This window comes from Siphateles boraxobius, unplaced genomic scaffold (assembly GCF_051911475.1).
Source record: "Siphateles boraxobius isolate OS27281-9 unplaced genomic scaffold, OSU_SipBor_1 9, whole genome shotgun sequence".
NCBI classification, from domain to species: domain Eukaryota; kingdom Metazoa; phylum Chordata; class Actinopteri; order Cypriniformes; family Leuciscidae; genus Siphateles; species Siphateles boraxobius.
This window is the reverse complement of record NW_027509219.1, coordinates 7,923,492-7,943,525: the sequence shown is the minus strand read 5'-3', so window position 1 is coordinate 7,943,525 and position 20,034 is coordinate 7,923,492. Positions and strand designations below refer to the sequence as shown.

Here is a 20,034-nt window from a genome sequence, read left to right as displayed (position 1 = left end):
TCTGGACCGGAGGTAGACACTCTCCAGACAGTGGAGAACAGCATCCCTCTGGTTCAGCCCAGAGGTGTCCCAGAGGAGGTCTAAGGGGTGATGGTAATTCCCCCCCGATTCTGAACAGTGACTTCAGGTTCTCATCGTCAAAGGGGCTGGTGACTGCAAGAAAAGACATTTTTCTAAAAACAACAAAGTCCGGCTTTTCATGAGCCACAACAGCAAATCGCACTGCATAATCCATTTTAGGTCTGGTCTCTAATTTATATATAAATAAATAATGGGAAATCTATAGTTTAAGTGTTTGAGATCGGAATTTTTATACAGTAAAAACAATAAAAATGTAAATAATAACAATTTAAAATATATTCCTGTGATGGAAAAGCTGAATTTTCATCAGCCATTACTTCAGAAATCATTCTATTATGCTGATTTGCTGCTCAAAAAACATTTCTTTTTTATTATTATCAATGTTGAAAACAAAAAGGATGATTGTTTTTTTTTTTTGGAAATGGTCGATTTTTTTTTTTACAGGATGCTTTGATGAATAGAACTTTCAAAAGAACATAATTTATTTGAAATATAAATCTTTTGTAACATTATAAATGTGTTTACTGTCACTTTTGAAGTATTTTTAGAGCATGGTAAAATTAATGGGGCCTGGGACTAAATTGTAATGCTTTTCCCCTGGCCCAATAAGTACCCTGTACTTTTGAGGTCCTTAGTGGTCCCTTCCTGTGACGAGGCCCGGGGCAATGTTCCCAACTGTTATGTGTGGTGTGCCTCAATATGTTTGACATAGACATACAGTATGTAAGGGATATAGATGTATTATGTAATGAATACCCTAAAAACATAATGGTGTGTGTATGTGCCGTTGATGTGTATTTTAGAGTACACTAGTGTTTGATGGTGTTGTAATGTATACTCCAGGGCTCATTACAGTGTGTACTTGCACTGTGATGTGTATTTTAAGAGACACTAGCTCTATGGCCATAATAACAGGGCAGATGGGCAGGCTGCACACTAGTGGTTACGAGGCCCAGAGCGTCGGGGTTGGACCAAAGCTTGTGTTGTGGCCACCTGATGAGTATCTCCCAGCTTTAGCGTAGCCTCACTGTGGTCTTGCCCCTTCATCTCACCCAAGGGTTGTGCAGGGCATGAGGTCAGAGGTCAAATCTTGCCTCGTAACCGAGGTCTTTCAAGTGGGCAATCACATATAAACAACAGGGAAGTACAAAAAGAGAAAAGCAGAGCTGGAAGAAAAAACTCATTCATGGCTGTTAAGATAGATCATTTAATGTGTGTCACAGTAGCAACATTTCTGTGACATTTTGAGAGTAACAAATGTCCAGTTGTCTATTGTTGATAGTGTAGCGATGCATGAAGCACAACTCACACTGAACTAATTTTCAACCCAAGCAGCTTTCTTTTGTTCAAAGCAGAACATTTGTGTGACCAACAGTGAAATCTGTGTGTGGAAATATTCTGCCCTCACGTGAAATTCCCCATTGCTTAGATTCCTATAGAAATGTAGGTAGTGTTAGATGTTATATATACCAGTGTATCATTGATATACTATTTTAGTTGTAGTTAATTTTTTATGTATTTAGAAATATTGCCTTGCAACTAGTTGAAATAAAAATAAGTTTTGTCTATTTAACATGTTTTGCTTCAAGTAATGAAAATGTTTTTTATTTTTTATTTAATGGTTTTAGTTAGGTTTAGTTTAGACAATAACCCTGATTTATACATATACTATTTGGACCTTATTTTTGTACAGTATATAACACTATGCAATCATAATATATTCAGTATATATTTATTTAAATAACAAATGGATGCTCCCTTATTTGGACATTACCTGTCCATGTCCCTGTCCCTAAAAGTTAGTGTTAGGGTTAGACACTTAAAGAGTACTGTAAGGTGTTTCATATATAGAAAATTTTAGGGATTCCCATAATGGGATCATTATATGGATTTAGTTTTAATTAAGGGGGCTTCCACATTGGCACATTTGCTACAGTCTGAATCCAAGTGCGATTGTTCCCTGGTGCATTTGTTGGCATCTTACGTCATCACAAACGTGCACAGTGCATAATACAAACCCAAATCCAAAAATGTTGTAAAATGCAATAAAATCAAGAATCTGTGATTTGTTAATTCTCTCTAACCTTTATTTAAATGACAAAAGTACAAAGTATACAAAAGTACAAAGAAAAGGTTTTCAAAGTTTTCACTGACCAACTAAAGTGTATTTTGTAAATATAAGCACATTTTAATTTTGATGGCTGCAACACACTCCAAGTTGAGACAGAGGCAAAATAAGAGTGAAAAGCTTCAAGAATATTCAAGTGAAACTCTTTTGAAACAGTCCACAATAAGTAGGTAAACTGGTAATAGGTGAGGGTATCGGAGTGTAAAAAGAGCATCTCAGTCAAAGATGGGTCATCATGGCTCATCACTTTCTGCCAACTATTGTAAGAGAATTGCAAAGAATTTAGGTCTTTCACCTTCTACCATTCTATACAATATATACAATTCAGGGAATCCAGAGAAATATCATTACATGTACTGTAGGGCAAGGCAGGAAAACGTCTCGGTTACGTATGTAACCCTCGTTCCCTGAGTAGGGAACGGAGACGTTACGTCGGATGACGACGAATGGGGTTTCGCTTAGAACACCTATCGACTTCGAGTATTAGAAAACGAGCCAATGGCAAAGAAATGCCATGGGTCTGCGGAATTTGCATAGCGTATCTCCGCCTTACCTCGTGGGTATAAAAGGAGTGCGCCGGCAACAGGCAGATATGTTTCTTCGCTGAGGAGCCAAGACTGAGCTCAGGCGATCCCCGCGGTACAGCGTGAAAGTGGCAGTAAGACGTAACGTCTCCGTTCCCTACTCAGGGAACGAGGGTTACATACGTAACCGAGACGTTCCCTTTCGTTGTCACTCCGAGTTACGTCGGATGACGACGAATGGGGTTACCAGTCTAATCACGCCACCTTCTCAGCTGTCTTCCAGTGCCCTGCGTAAATCTGAGATCCCTGTCGTGAGACTGGCAAGGACGAAGGACTCCTATTTAGCACAGGAATACCAAAGTACACTGGGGAGTATATCCCAAAGTTTAGGGGAAATATGCAATTACTGCCAACCCAGAGGGGGGGACTTAGAAAGTACACATATGACCCTGAGGGATGCATATGGAAAACACTGGGGTGTCCAGCCGCAGGTGGAATATTTCAACCCCAGGGGTGGCAAGGAGGCTTGCCAAGGGAAAGACACATGCTCCGAGAGGCTTACAGTGGAAATACACATGTGGGGGTCGCTTCAGGGTAGGGACCATGCACACGGGAGGCACCTAGCCGACGCACAGGCAATAGACACTGGCGCCAACGTCAGGAGTGCTGGAGGAACTCAGGGCTTTCGGGGAAGCTCACCTGAGGAGAATATCGCACGTATCCAGTCCGTGGAGTGGAATGGCGAGCAAGCGAAGACACCTGAGCGGGTCCAGTACTAGCTGGTTGAAGCGAGTACATGGGAGGACACTGGCTCCACTCAGAGATTGTAGAATCTGGCGAATGTGTTAGGTGTCGCCCAGCCTGCAGCTCTGCAGATGTCTGTTAGCGAGGCACCATGCGCTAGAGTCCGAGAGGATGCCACACTCCTGGGTGGAGTGGGCAGTCACACCAAGGGGGCACGGTCGACCTTGCTGCTGGTATGCCAAAGCAATGGCGTCCACTATCCAGTGAGACAACCTTAGCTTGGAGAGAGCCTTTCCCTTCAGCTTCCCACCATAACAGACAAAGAGCTGGTCTGAGGTCCTGAAACACTGCGTCCTGTCTACATAGGCGTGGAGAGCGCGTACTGGACAGAGCAGTGCCAAGGCTGGGTCTGCCTCCTCCGGGGGCAGCGCTTGCAGGTTCACCACCTGGTCCCGGAAGGGAGTGGTAGGAACCTTGGGCACATATCCAGGCCGGGGTCTCAGGATCACGTGAGAGTAAGCCGGCCCGAACTCCAGGCACGCTTCGTCAACGGAGAATGCGTGCAGGTCCCCTACCCTCTTGAAGGAGGCCAGTGCAACCAGGAGCGCTGTCTTCATAGACAGGAATTTAAGCTCGACTGATTGCAGGGGCTCAAATGGAGCACTCTTCAGGGCAGTTAGAACCTCTGAGAGGTCCCAAGAGGGAACGAGAGGAGGGCGAGGCGGATTTAGTCTCCTCGCTTCTCTCAGGAACCTGATAACCAGGTCGTGCTTCCCCACCGACTTACCTTCGATGAGGTCATGGTGTGCGGCAATAGCGGCAACGTAGACCTTCAGGGTGGAGGGAGACAGCCTTCGCTCCAGCCCCTGTTGAAGGACGGAAAGCACAACGCTGATTGAGCATCTCCGGGGGTCTTCTGGGTGAGAAGAGCACCAGCTGACGAAGAGTTTCCACTTCAACGCATAGACGTGTCACGTGGACGACGCCCTAGCGGAAGTGATGGTAGCCACCACCGCTGGTGTAAGGGTACTCAAACCTGCCTCGTCCCATCGAGGAGCCACACGTGGAGGTTCCAGAGATCGGGACGAGGGTGCCATAGGGTGCCCCGTCCCTGAGGAAGAAGGTTCTTCCTCAGAGGGATCGGCCAGGGAGGTGCTGTCGCGAGGAGTACTAGTTCGGAGAACCAGATCCGGGCGGGCCAGTACGGCGCGACCAGAATGACCTGCTCCTCGTCCTCCCTGACCTTGCGCAAGGTCTGCGCAAGAAGGCTCACTGGGGGAAACGCATACTTGCGGCCCTGCGGCCAGCTGTGCGCCAGAGCATCCGTGCCGAGCATGCCCTCGGTCAGGGAATAGAACTGGGCGCAATGGGTCGAGTCGTGGGAGGCAAACAGATCTATCTGTGCGTCCCCGAACTGGTCCCAAATCAGCTGGACCGACTGGGGATGGAGTCGCCATTCTCCAGGGAGTGGCTGAAGCCGTGAGAGCTCGTCGGCTGCACAGTTCAGGGCTCCGGGGATATAAATGGCATAAAGCGACCTCAGATGCTTCTGACTCCATATGAGGAGGTGGCGAGCGAGTTGCGACATACGGCGGGAGCGTAGTCCACCTTGATGGTTGATGTGTACGCTACAGTGGCGGTATTGTCTGAGCGGACTAGTACGTGTTGGTTCTTGAGCACGGCCCGGAAGCGGCGCAAAGCAAGACGTACGGCCAGCAACTCGAGGCAATTGACATGCCAGAGGCGACGGGGTCCTGTCCAGGAGCCCGCGGCAGCACGTCCATTGCACATGGCACCCCACCCCGTGGAGGAGGCATCTGTTGTTACAACAACATGCTCGTTCCAGGGGCACTCCGGCCCGTAGAAAACTGAGGTTCGACCACGGGGTGAAGGTCTGACGGCAGGTCGGAGTAACTGTTACTCGGAGGGTGCCGTGTTGCCATGCCCACCTCGGGACTCGGTTGCGAAGCCAAAGCTGAAGAGGTCTGATGTGAAGCAATCCGAGCGGCGTTGCCGCGGCTGCAGAAGCCATATGCCCCAGGAGCCTCTGAAAAAGTTTCAGTGGAACCGCACTCTTGCCCTCGAACTGTCTCAGGCAAGTCAGCAGTGACTGCGCGCGCTCGCTTGTAAGCTGCGCGGACATGGCGACCGAGTCGATATCCATACCGAGAGAAGAGATCCTCTGCACGGGGCAAAGTTTGCTCTTCTCCCAGTTGACCCGAAGGCCCAGACGAGCTAGGTGCCGAAGCACTAGGTCCCTGTGTTCGCAAACCTGAACTCGAGAGTGAGCTATGATCAGCCAGTCGTCGATATAACTCAGGATGCGAACCCCGTGTTCCCGAAGGGGAACAAGGGCAGCCTCGACGACCTTCGTGAAGATGCGAGGAGACAGGGCTAGCCCGAAAGGGAAAACCGCGTACTGGATGCCTGCCCCTCGAAAGAAAACCGAAGGAACGATCTGTGTCAAGGAGAATGGAGACATGAAAGTAGGCATCCTTCAGGTCGATCGCTGCAAACCAATCCTTGGGCATTCGAAAATGCGTTTGAGCATCTTGAACGGCATCCTGTGAAGGGAGCGGTTCAGCACGCGCAAGTCCAGGATTGGCCGTAACCCACCGGTTTTCTTGGGGACAATGAAGTAGGGGCTGTAGAAGCCAGACCTCATCTCGGCTGGAGGGACAGTCTCGATTGCACCCTTCGCCAGCAGGGTGGCAATCTCTTCTCTCATGATGGGGGCATAGCCACCGACAAAAGTGGAGCAGACTCCCCAAGCGGGGAGGAGACCGTGCGAACTGAATCGCATAGCCGAGCCTGATGGTCCGCGCGACCCAGCGGGACAGACGGGGAAGCTCTAACCAGGCTCCCAGGAACTGAACCGACGGGATCATGCGAATCACAGGCGTCTCCCCGGAGGGGCAGCGAAGCGGAGTAACTGGCCCAGACGTGGACGGCATAGCGGCACGATGTGGGGGCACAGTTAGCAACCGCACCCTGGCAGAGGGGGCCAGGGGAGGACCAGGCTGGTCGTCCCGCGGGGGGCCTGCTCTGCCAGGGGTCTGGCGACAGAGGGGGACAGGGGCGAAGCGGTCCGTGGACGGCACGCCGTGTCAACCACCTCTGGGACAGAGGGGGACGAAGAGAGCACGGCTTGTGGGCGGCGCTCTGTGACGTCCGAGAACTTTCTGTGCTCAGAGATGGGAGAGTCAGCTCTTTGGAGAATAAGGATTCTTCCCCGGCCCTCCCCCGGGGAAAGGAGTGGTCCTGCTACCAACTCCTGGAAAGAACCAACTCAGAGTCCCATCTCTGAGGAGCCCATCTCAAGAGCGCCGCTTAACCCGGCGTGTAGCTGGGTGCGGGGCTGGAGAGGACTGTGGTGTCCGACCGCGGCCTCCAGAGCCAACCCGGGTGAACGGGCGGGGTGGGAGCCGCGGGGGGGTGCCCTCGGCGGTGGGCAGACCGAGGGATCTGAGCGGACGGCGGGGCCGTCGGGACAGAATCAACCTCAGTCTGCTCCATCGCCGAGGAGCCCGTCTCAAGAGCGCCGCTTAACCCGGCGTGTAGCGGGGGGCGGGGCTGGAGAGGGCTGTGGCGTCCGCCCGCGGCCCCCAGAGCCGACCCGGGTGAACGGGCGGGGTGGGAGGCGCGGGAGGGCGCCTTCGGCGGTGGGCAGACCGAGGGATCTGAGCGGACAGCGGGGCCGGCGGGACAGAATCAACGTCAGTCTGCTCATGGGCGGCTGAGGGCTGTTGGGCAAGCCCTTAACCGCACCGCCGAAGAGGCCGACCTGGGATATGGGAATGTCAGACAGACGGATCCGCGCGACATCCAGCACATCAGACAGGTTCAGCCACAGAATGGTGAGCATCACCTGACCCAGGGAGCGTACGGCCACTTTCGTCGCTCAGAGAGCAAGGTCAGTGGCGGCGCGCAGCTCAGTGAATGGCCCTGGGTCAGTCCCGTTCTTGTGCAGGTCCATGAGCATCTGGGTCAGGTGGACCAGCAGAATGACCATGGCATGCAGTGAGGCGGCTGCCAGTCCTGTGGCGCTATAGGATCTCGCCACAAGCGTAGGCGAAAAACTACAGGCCACGGGCGGGTGCTTAGGATTGCGCCGAGAAGAAGCACTCTGAGGACACATAGCATCGCAACAGAGCGTTCAGCCGGGGGGACCCCAGTGTACCCATGAGCAGCGGCCCCATCGAGGGGAGGAAAGGCGATGAGATCAGAGAGCGGGCCCGAGAAGACAAGGGGGTCTTCTTGGACTTCGAGATCTCATCATGCACGTCCGGGAAGAGAGGTATTGGGGTTTGCCGTGGACGAGGGTCGGCGGCCTTACCCAAAACCCATCGTCCCAGGAAAGCATGGTCGTCATATCCGGATCAGACTCAGGCACAGCCGTATGCACACCGGAAGGTGGCAGCTGTGACGAGCCCTCACTTCCAGAAGACTCAAGCCCATTTAGTGATGCTGCAACAGACATGGCATCTTCCTCTGTAGCTTCAACTGAAACACGCGGGCCACCAGAGGGTAGGCTCACGGGAATCAGCACTTCACTAGCGGGCACCGTCATTGAAGAGGGGGGCTGGGGTCGCGGACACATAGTCGGCGCCTTGATCCAGACCGTAACCCTCAGGTCACCCTGGCCACCAGCCGAAGATCGGGGGGTGGATGAGGGGACTCTCACTCTTGCGAGTGCACCGAGTCTCGACCTATATATGACGCGATGATCACGTTCCCAGCGAGAACATGAGTCACCCACGAGCGCTGTTCAAGCATGATCAAAGCCCAAACACACTAGACAGCGCTCGTGCCCATCAGAGTCCGATACCAGTCCGCTGCAACCAGAAATGCACGGGCGAGCCGTCTTTAAAAAGACGTGCCGCGTGCGAGCTCTTTTATGAGAGGAGAAAAAAAAACTCCGCGATGTTGAGGCACACAGGGAGACACACACACACACTGGCAGATCACTGCACAGATCAGCAGGCACTGTGAGCTCTCTGCAGATCGCCGTCACACCAACACCGGAGAGAGAAGCTCGTCTCGTAGAGCGAAGTCAGAGATGACTGTGGAGTGAAGAAATACTCTTGGCTCCGAAGCGAAAACATATCTGCCTGTTGCCGGCGTCCTCCTTTTATACCCACGAGGTAAGGCGGAGATACGCTATGCAAATTCCGCAGACCCATGGCAGTGACAACGAAAGGGAACTCTGTTGAATGTGCATGACTTTTGAGCCTTTTCTAGACATTACGCCATTTTTACATCATTGCACATTCGCAGTCCATTTCAGTTTCGGTTTTCAATCTGATCAAGGGTTTACATGTTCTCTCGATCAGATTAGAAAAGGAATAAACCACCCCTTTCAATCCGATCGAAATTTAATTTTGGTCGAGCTCAATCTGATCGATTAAGGTGTTTACCTGAAGGCTTTTCAGTCCGATTGAGTCATCAATCTGATTAATAACGGATTATTTGGTTGCATGTAAACATAGCCATTGATGTGAAGGTTGGGATTGGGATTGTACAGAGACATTTAATGGCATCAAGATGACATCTTTCCTGGGAAGCAAGACAATGCCAGGCCTCATTCTGCACGTGCTACAGAGTGGTTTGTAAGACTCCGGGCCCGGGGACAGTTGCAACATGTTACAAATACAATATATTACAATATATGTCAGTGTTAGTAAAATTATTATTATCAAAAATTTGTCTAGATGAGTAGGGCTTATGTGCAGATGTCAAATATTCAAATTGTTATAAGATACAGTAGGCTTTTAAGTGACATAGGAAGAATGGAACAATTTGTGAGGCAATTAACTTTTAATTACCCTATTGTCATGTAAAACACTTTTTTGGGTGGGGGTGGGGGGGGGTAGGGGGCATGTGCAATTGAGCATGTGCAGTGTGAGTGTCATTAGCTTGTTTCTGGTTGGAGAAAAATGACATGTTGCAACCATCCCCTGTTGCAACTGTCCCCGGTCTCCCCTGCTTATATTTACAAAATAGGCTACACTAAAGTTGGTCAGTGAAAACTTTGAAAATCTTGTCTTTGTACTTTTTGTCAGTTAATTAAAGCTTGAAGAGAATTAACAAATCACAGATTCGTGATTTTATTGCATTTTACAAAACATGTCCCAACTTTTCTGGATTTGGGGTTGTAGAAAACATAATGCGGGCCAATTTATCATGTTTCTGAGAGCTGATTGCAAGCCATTCAATTGCCGCTCAGATTGCACTGATTCTGCACAATTACACTGCACTCACTCTCACTCACATCCAAGTTAAAACATCACCACTGTACATGTGTTTTGTTGATTCAATGACATCGTCATCGTCTAAAACACATGCGCATGTTACTTTATTTCGTGCACAAGTGTGGACCTGAGTTCGATTTGCTTCACATTCACGTGAATCGAGCCACAGTTCCACTGCAACCAAGCTCAGACCTCCTCCTACAGGTAGTCTTGGATCGTGTACCACAGTATGCTCACAGGTCCGCATGACAGCTTTTACATTCCCAATTTTTCATGCATCATGCATCCCATTTAAAGCGTTGTGGAATTTTTCGGTTCGCGTACCTACCCAAAGTGATAAGATAAAATAAAAATTCTGCATCAAAATTTATAGACAAGTAGTTTGTTTAGGCATGGTTTGTAAGGAATTACAAACCTGCGCACATATATTCAAACGCACATAACTATAGAATCAATTCTTAATGTGCATGTGAACGCCATCAGCGTCTATCACAGGTTCACATTTAAAGTCTGTTTAGAGAGAACGGTGTCGTCTTAGCGGCCCCTAATTTAATAACAAATGATCATTTAGACGGAAGTGAATCAATCAAAACTAACTTTAGCTGGAAAAAACATTTTTCAAGAGCCACTATAAAACCAAACCAATCTCTGTTACCTTAAATTATATGTTCATCTCTGTAAAGCTGCTTTGAAACAATCTACATTGTTAAAAGCGCTATATAAATGAGGATGACTTGACTTGACTTGGCTGTCAATCTCAAAAAAAGGACTAAAAGACCATAAAAGTGCTTCATGTGACCCGTATGCACAGTATTTGGAGTCTTCTAAAGCCATACGATAGACTGATGTTTATGTTGTTTTTGAATGAAAATCTTCCCTCTTGCTGGACAGTAAATGGAATTTACTGTATAACACGGAATGGAAGTTTGATTGAATCATAAATCATTAAATCATAACAGAAATATATTATTATTGTACACTAGAATGTTCTTCTCAAGCTATTGTATGATTTCAGAAGACTTGGAATATAATTTACAAGTCATGCAGACTATTTATACCAAACCCTGAGAAAAATCAAAAGCTTGTTTGAAAAAGATTGAGGGGGAGGAAGTGAGGGGGACGGGCTGTATCTTTAACAGGAAATGCCATGTTTAAATGAGAGGCCCCTTTCGGTGACTCAACTCAATGTGATTGGCTAGAAGGGAAGAAGAAGGGAGGAAGTGGACTTTGGGAGGATAATTATTGCTGTCTACGTGATAGAGGACAATGATGGAGTGATAAAGAGATGGACTGATAGGACAACCGCTCAGAGGGGAAAGAAATCAGATGGTGCAAGGAGGATCTCCTGGGAGGTGTGGGAGCGATGAGGTCACCAGCCAAGTGTGCGCCAAAATCTTTGGGTTTCCATGGCAACCAGATGGTCTCAATCCTGTAAACATGAGCACATTGAGCCCACACATTGGGCGTCTATGGATGATTTCAATGTTAAGGCCACTGGGCGTGTGAGGGGGCTTAGAATATATACTGATAATGACCAAAAAAACAAAACAAACACGTCTTGATTTATCCTTATCTGTGAATCGTTTACAGAGTAGCTCTTGAAGTTAGCATAAAATCTACTGTGATCATATTTACTTTTCCTTACCCTGGCACCTCCACTTGGTTGTATAGAATACACGACGAAGATGATGAAAATCAGAAGTCTTTAATTAATAATCCACATCAACAAAAATGAAGGTAGGCAAAGCAACAACCGTTAAACATTGACGAGACCGGACAACTAATAACATAAACACATTAGCCTAAATACAAGAGACAAACAAAGGTAATTAATCACACACAGCTGAACAGAATGACAAATCAAATGTAACCATAGTAACTAATAACGACACTGACAGGCAGGGAGAAAGAAAAGAGAAAACAAACTCAAACTGAACATAATCGTGACAATATTGTAATGTACGGTATGAAAAATTTATATAAATTTAGAAATATGCTTAAGATTAAATTTAACAGTGTTATTAAATTATTACAGTGTTATAAAAGATTAACTTTATTAATCTAAATGTAAAAGTACAACTACGTATCCAACTGGGGGAAAAAATCCATAGAAAAACAAAAAGCTCACAGGGAAAAGCATACATTGACTACAACATAAGTTAATAGGTCTTTCTTAGCACTCTTTAGAGGGCCTCCGGGGTACAGGTCATGTGTTAGTTGTGTGTCATTCTTTCAGTAATCCTTATGTAAGTTGAGTTGGTGTATGTCTATGTGGGTTAGTAAGAGGTGAGGTGTTTTACAGGCTTAGATTGGTTTCTCGTGTGCTTCATGAGGTAACATAAGCTCAATTTGACAGGCCTAAAATGACCTGCATGTTTTAATGTGTGTTTGCTTGTGTAATAACAGTAGAAGCTCTTTTCATTTAATTCAGATCTTTAGAGTTGTTCAAATTAAAGGAGGTACACATGGAATTTGCAGTAAATGTTTACAGGCTTAGTGAGCATTCAGCACCCCTTCTGCCGCCGCTATTCATCATAAAAGTGCCACAATGTGTTTTTTTTTTTTTTTTCTACTCCAAACATACACATACAGCACACAGTCTACAATTATGGATTTTCAGGGAATAGTGGTTTACTCGCTCTTTAACCCTCTGAGGTCGACTATGTATCTTACTACAGCTGTGTACATAGCGTATCCTTTCGCTTTGAGGAATAATACTATCTAATAAACCTGGAAAATGTACCAGAAGTGCTGGTAGTTTCATTTCGAGGAGCAATGGATCCAGCTGATGTAGTAAGTCATTTATTCTTAAGTGCTTTGTTCTAATCGCGATATTGAATAGTGTCTGACTGTAAACCGCAAAAAGACTGTTTAAATATGAATTGCGTGTCTGCGTGTAGGCTAAATGATGAATGAACGGCACAGGCGCGCGCTTTGTTTACTACAGTTATACAGTGCCTTTCATTCACTCTCGCACCTACATTAGTAAACGTTATGTTTACATGAACACATCCAAACTATATTGCTATAGCCTACTAAGATGAGTAAAAATAGACTGAAATATGTTGAAATTAAATGTCTGTATAAGCAACAAACTGCAAATTCACATGTATATGCTAATATATCATACACAATATGTTAGAGACTAAATATGAATGTTTAGACAAGATTTTGTGATTAGTTTTGGATGGATTATAAAGTTTTGACTGTAAAAAAAGACTACTGTCACATTAAATAGGTACGATTTTGTTCACCAATTTCTGCTCATAGTTAAATATACTATAGTATGATGTTTTGTCAAAAATAAAGTAGGTATATTGAATTATCAACTAAGATGTTATTATAGTGTTTGTTCCAATATTCAAACTAATGAATCCTTACCTTTTTTACTTTTTACAAAGAAATACACTTGAAATATTGTTAAAATTTTAATTGTTGTTGTAATTGTAACCTATTTGTAATTGGTTACAATTTCTAATTGTAAAATATGTATATATAGATAATTTCTTTTGTCCTTGCATTCTTTGGGATCCTGTGACAAGCCTGTGTGAAAGGCTAATTAATATGCAGCTCATTATGTATGTGGCATATTATCCAGCCTTTGTCTTCTCAGGTGTGAACACGCCTCCACGCATATTGCCTTTCCAAACAAAATGTTACATCCAGTCAGGAATGAAACGGAGAGTGAATCCAATCGCAAGCACATTTAATTAACCAAATACAAAAACAGGAAATCCAGGGAACTCAGAACAGGACAGGAGTAACATAAAACAAAAGACAAGACACATGGCAGGATCACATGACAAACAAGGGATAACGTGATATACAAGACACAACAAAAACCCACACGACAAAAGGTGTCTTATAAAATTTAAATCAATGTATTGTTTTGTGTAAATGATTAGGCAGGATGATTTTCAGATCATTTTGAAGCAAAAATTCTGGGCAACAACACTCATTAGTCAAAAGTCTTGTGGACACATATTTAGTATGTGTTTTGTGGCCTTACAGACACTTTTAGTTTTAGTTTTTTCGATAACCACGCATAAACATTATTCTCTAAAAAATACAAACATGTACATATATGTTCCTGACATTATTACGGTAGCCCCGTTTGTGCTATATATACAGTGAATTTACACCTTTGCCATTAACATGTTTATAAATAACTGAAAAAAGCACAAATGTCAGAGCATGTCAGAACACCTCAAGGACCCCAAAAACCCCTTAGACCTCAGTCTGTACTTACTTCTTATCGTTTTTGATCCATTAGCTTTTGGCCCTTCTTACTTGTTTTCCAATTTAACATTTATATTTCTTTCTGGGCCTCTATCTCCTGTTCTATCACATACACGTGAACACACAAAAACCGCTTTCATCTTTTATTCACAGATATGTATCTGGTCCCCAGAGCTGTACACGCTGTGCTCTCAAACTCCACACGCCTCCCCCCTAGAGCGCGAGGGGGTAAACAGAAAGAATGAAAATATGCAAGAGATAAAACAGAAGAAACACTTGTAATTAACATTCTGAAATTCTTGAGTCACACATCCACATTCCAACATAGAGACACAAAAATGAAGATGGGATATGAGGGTAAATTAACCCACTTGCTTCAAGTCAGTCCGTTTTAGTCTTTTGTTGATTTTAATTTTCTGCAGGTTACAAGCAATTTTAAAATTGTGTTTTAAAATGCTCATATTGTAAGTACACTTCACTTTTCTCTTTTCTTATTTTCTTTAGTTTTGGAGGTTATAGCAATGCACGTCCTAATGAAAATACTTATTGAACCTTGAAAAACATAAAGTTAAGACACATGGGAATTACGTCAACTTGAAGAGTACAGGACTTAAAGGGACAGTTCACCCAAAAATGAAAATTCTGTCAGTATTTAGTCACCCTCATGTTGTTCCAACCCCGTAAGACATTCGTTCATCTTCGGAACACGAATTAAGATATTTTTGATGAAATCTGAGAGCTGGATCACTCCTCCATAGGCTTCTTAAGGGATTGAAGCTTGCCAGCCCAAAAAGTTATTAAAGATATCGTTAAAATAGTCCAAGTGAATACAATGGCTCAATCTTAAGTTTATCAAATGACGAGAATACTTTTTGTGCGCAAAAAAAGCTAAAATAACGACTTTATTTCAACTATTCATTTCCTTCTCTGTGGGCCTCTAGTCAGTTAACTTAGTGTGATTGCGTAGAGCTATGTCACACGTAGGCTCACTATTGGCCGATGCTGGTCATGTGTGTGATGCATGTGACGTACAACAACAGAAGAACTGCGCTATGTCACTAGTGAACTGACTCGAGGCCCACAGAAGGAAATGAATAGTTTAAATAAAGTCGTTATTTATTTATTTTTGCGCATGAAAAATATATTTTCGTCGTTTGATAAATTTAACATTAAGTCACTGTAGTCACTTGGACTATTTTAACGATATCTTTAATAACTTTTAGGGGCTGGCAAGCTTCAATCCCTTAAGAAGACTATGGAGGAGTGATCCAGCTCTCAAATTTAATAAAAAAATATCTTAATTCGTGTTCCGAAGATGAACGAAGGTCTTACGAGGTTGGAACAACATGAGGGTGAGTAAATAATGACAGAATTTTCATTTTTAGGTGAACTATCCCTTTAAGACCTCAAAAAATTCTGCCGTCTACTTTTGCCTTTTTGTTTTCAACTCCCAGAAGGCTTTGTTTCTGTGCCACTGATTTGCCCTCAATGTCCGACTACAATTTACTGACCCCATTGCAGACCACAGCCATTGTCCTTCAGCTTTGCTCCTCTAGAACAGTCTGCACCATGCTCTCATAAAAACTGTGGACTGACTGACCCTTAGAACAACTAAAAACGTAGTCTCTCTCTTTCTCTTCCTTTAAATGCAGAGCTGTACTTAAACTCTGGGTTTTAAGCTCCAAATGTTTCAGCTCAATTTTGTTTTCCTCTCTGTAAACCTCAGATACTGTGACTCTCATGTGCACATTCAGGTGATCACTCTGGCCAACTGTGTCATTTATAGCTTTGTGGTTGCCGTGAGCAGCTCATGTGAGTTGTGATTGATCAGGGTCCAGATTTTGGTTGTGTGGTCTTCACTGTGGCTTTTCCGCTATATATATATATATATATAGTTGTCAACACTTTATTTTGATGGTCCCTTTTGGACATTCTGTTGACTTTAAGTAGCGTTGCACTATGTCAACTAACTCATTAGAGTATTAGTTGACTGTTTGCTTAATATCTGCTAACGCTTTATTGTGATGGTCCCCTAACAGTCATTCAACTGACTATAAGTAAATTTGAAACTTGTCAACTTATTCTAACCAGTCTACTGGTAAATACTCAGACCAGCCCGTCTGGCACCAACAACCATGCCACAATCAAAGTCACTTTCAGGAGATCGTCCTGACCATGACTACATGCCTAAATGCATTGAGCTGCCATGTGACTGGCTGATTAGATATTTAATGAGTTGTTGTACATTGAAAATACATCTTATGTGCTTTTCTTTGTGTGTGTGTGTCTTCAGTCTATGAGTTCTGCTGTCCCCCAACACCCCCCGTGTTTAGAGGAGGATGACTGTTACGAGGAGGCAGAACCGTTTGTCCCGACCAGTCAGACTACAGGTCAGTGTGGCAGCCGACTACTATAAGACAAATAGCTGAATATTACAATCAGTATCATTGCAGCTGCTATAGCAGTTAATTTTTAAAGTGATAGTTGTCATTTACTTACCTTCATGTCATTCCAAACCTGCATGACTTAGCTACTTTCTTACATGGTACAAGAGACCACAGTTTAATAAAACAACTGACATGTGTGAGATTAAAAACTTTGTAATGCTAAAATCCCCATCTTTGCCTCAGATAAAGTGGACTCAGACAGCAGTCACTACGAGTCGTACGGTGAAGAGGAGGACGAGTTTGTGAAGGACAGGGCTCACTACATCCAGTGGAGCTCCTCTCAACCCTGCTTAAGACCCGTGCCAGAGTCACGAATTTGCGGATACCTTTGGAGGAAGAAGTGGTTGGGTCAGTGGACCCGCCAGCTCTTCATTATTAAGCACGACTCACTACTGGTAAGAGCCTCATTCAGGTTTCATATATTTAAAAATATGCCTCTATTCCAATCTGCTTTGCTATTTTGTTAACGCAAGCATCTCCCAAGGTTAAAATTAACTGATTTTAGGCTATTTACTAATTAATATGCTAATTGCACATAAGGAAATTTTTATTATAATAGCATTGAAATAGTACATTTTTAATGTTGTTTTATAATTTTATACTTATTATATATATTTTTAAATATAAACATTTAAATGGTGGCTGTCATAAAAACATGATGGATATATTCAAAAACACATTAGATATCGAAGAACAGGTTTAGTAAAAATACAATGAACATGCAATATAGTTCATATAGAGTTATTTTTTTTAGCTGACTTATGAGTTTTGAATGGCTTTTCTGAGGTAAATATAACATTACATGACATTGTTTTCAATCCGTAAGCAATTATTGACATTTTTCGGCGGTTAAAACACTGATTGAGCAATTACATCTGACTATATACGGATTTTGGTAAGTTGTACTGTATCTTTCAACATACCTTCTGATGTTCATTCTCATCATGGATGGGACGTACGTTACAAAGCTTTGTTCATTCATCAACTGAAAACAGTAGAGACTGAAAGATTGATTATTTTGATTTAAGAACCGTTATCGGTTCTTCAAAATGAGAATAAATCAAGAAATCCATAGTTTTAATCGACACTGTAAAAAATAAAAACTGTAAAAAGTCTGCCAGCAAAGTGGATTCAGTTAAATTACAGCCATTTCACAAAATTGCATGCAAAAATTGTACAAATACAGAATAGATTTTGCGGTCAAAATCAATGAAATTACATCATACAGTATCACTGTTGATAAATGTTTGTTAAACCGTGGAAAGACTGATAATGTCAAATTACATAGAAATAAGCTTACTTTCAGGTCAAACTGTAAATTTAGGGTTTTATAAAGTTATTTTAGAATAACGTTTTTCTATCTAAAGTAATTTTCTTTTAAAATAGTTTTTCTATGTACAATAACTAAGTTTAATCTTTATTTTTACAGATCCAATCTCACAATTTATTTGACCAATCTCTAAATTAAGTACTTATAATAGCAACATTTACAGACAATTTCTGTTAAATTAACGAAATGTATAAGTACTGAATACATACTTTCCTTCAAAGGAACCTGCATATTTACAGTATTGGTTATTTTGCAGAAACATTGTAAAGTAATGATCAATGATTATTTAAGAACAGGGATGGGCACTTCGGTCCTGGAGGGCCACTGCATAGTTTAGCTCCAACCCTGATAAAAAAAAAAAATCTCACCTGCCTGTAACTTTCTAGTAATCCTGAAGACATTGTTTAGATGGATCAGGTGTGTTTGATCAGGGATGGAGCTAAACTTTGCAGGACAGTGGCCCTCAAGGACCGAAGTTGCCCATCCCTGTTTTAGAATATATAAAAATATCCACATTAAAAGGCAATTGCTGTATTATACTGTAATATTGGTGTTATTATTTGATACATTTACAATTACATTTTATCCAAAGTGACTTGCAAATAAAGAGAACGATAGAAGCAACAAGTGCAGTTTCAAGTCCCAGTTAGTCTAGCACAGTACAAAAAAAAAGTTGGTATTAATGGGTCAAGTATTTAGCAGTTTATTGAGTTAGGCAATTTATTCTACCTATTCTATTCTAACAGTCAATGTAAAGGTCCGTGAAAGTGATGCAGAACTTGCAGAACGCAAGCTTCTGAGGGCGAACAAGTCTGAAGTAGTGAGTTTAGGTACAGGGGTGCAGAGCCAGTGGTTGTTTTGTTGGTAAACATCAGTCCCTAGAATTTAATGCAAATGGCTAGTGCAAGTTGATGAGAGATGTGACATGCTCGTTAAAGACCACTCTTGCAGTTGCATTCTGGATCAGTTGCAGAGCGTTGACAGTGCAAGCTGGAAAGCCAGCCAAGAGAGCATTACAATAGTCCAGTCTGGATAAAACAATTTCAAATAGTTGTTGTTGCATGAATGCGTGTTAGAGATTAATTTTCACAGAATAGGACAATGAAAAATTATGATCAAAATGAGCAAGGTTAAAATATTAGTAAAATATTATAAATCATTATTACATTATTATAATAATTGTTTGGCATCCTAAAAAAAACAGTGATAATGTAATGTAGACTGAGACTCTATATTTTAGACTATGGTTTTACAAAATCCTATGGGAAAGAACGATCATTTATGAACTTTACTGCAGCAGAGTACAACAAAGTTCCTTTTAAGTCAGTAAAACTTTTAATGCCAAATTAAAATGTCCTTGGACAAACTATACATTTGGCCTGCCTAAGGGGGGGCTTACAAGACATTGCGCCCAGGGTCTCTGTATTCTTAATCCGGCCCTGCCCACAAATTACTAGTGGTCGACCGATATATCGCCATGGCTGATATATTTGTTGATATTTGGCATTTTCTAAGTATTGGCATCGGGCGATAAATTTTTCTGTTTGGCTGATGTGTTGAAAGTGGAACTTTTATTTTGAGGCCACACCGGACTTTTATTTTGACAGTGCTGAGAACATCCCGCCAAGGGAGCGTGACCTCAGTCTATAATAGTCCCCGAATTCGCCATTATAGCAGGTTTAACGGCTGAAGCGACAACTTGCCATGTTACTATAGTGAGGCTGGCTATGCAATACTCGTTCCCTAACTCAGGGAACTGAGGTTACGTGAGTAACCGAGGAGTTCACTTTCGAACGGTCACTTCGTATTGCGTAGCTATACGCAGTGGGGACACCATGCAAAACGCCGCACTGAGTAACTGGCTGCCACTGCAACTCAGGCCCCTGAGCATACAAAAAAAGCCATAACCGCATAATTATGTATAAATAGACCAGACACCGTCAGGTCTAAAATAGTACACATCAGTTAGAAATAACCCAACATACTACACCAATGAACCCAGACACTGTCAGGGTTATTAGTATATGAACATATAACCAGTCAAGTGGGTTTATATATGAAATTTTAACCGGCCAATATATGTATGGAATATAACCGGCAAAAGCGGGTTTTATATATGTCATATAACCGGCCAAAAGCGGGTTTTATATATATGTAAATATAACCGGCAACAGCGGGTTTATGCATGAAATACAACCGGCCAGCAGCGGGTTTTATATATATATGTGAATGTGATAGTGCACAGTAATATATGACAAGACCGACGGGTCTTAATCATACCGAAAGCACC

At 43.4% G+C, this 20,034-nt stretch overlaps 1 protein-coding gene across 4 annotated transcripts in view; it reads left to right on the top strand.

Moving 5' to 3' along the window:
* LOC143732299 (actin filament-associated protein 1-like 2) overlaps positions 1-20,034 on the top strand; it is a 114,701-nt gene that overhangs the window by 48,514 nt on the left and 46,153 nt on the right. For all 4 annotated transcript variants that reach the window (XM_077223246.1, XM_077223245.1, XM_077223244.1 and 1 more), the window contains exons 4-5: positions 16,261-16,357; positions 16,598-16,809. In XM_077223246.1, the coding sequence (XP_077079361.1) occupies positions 16,261-16,357; positions 16,598-16,809 (309 nt within the window). The remainder of the gene's footprint in view (positions 1-16,260; positions 16,358-16,597; positions 16,810-20,034) is intronic.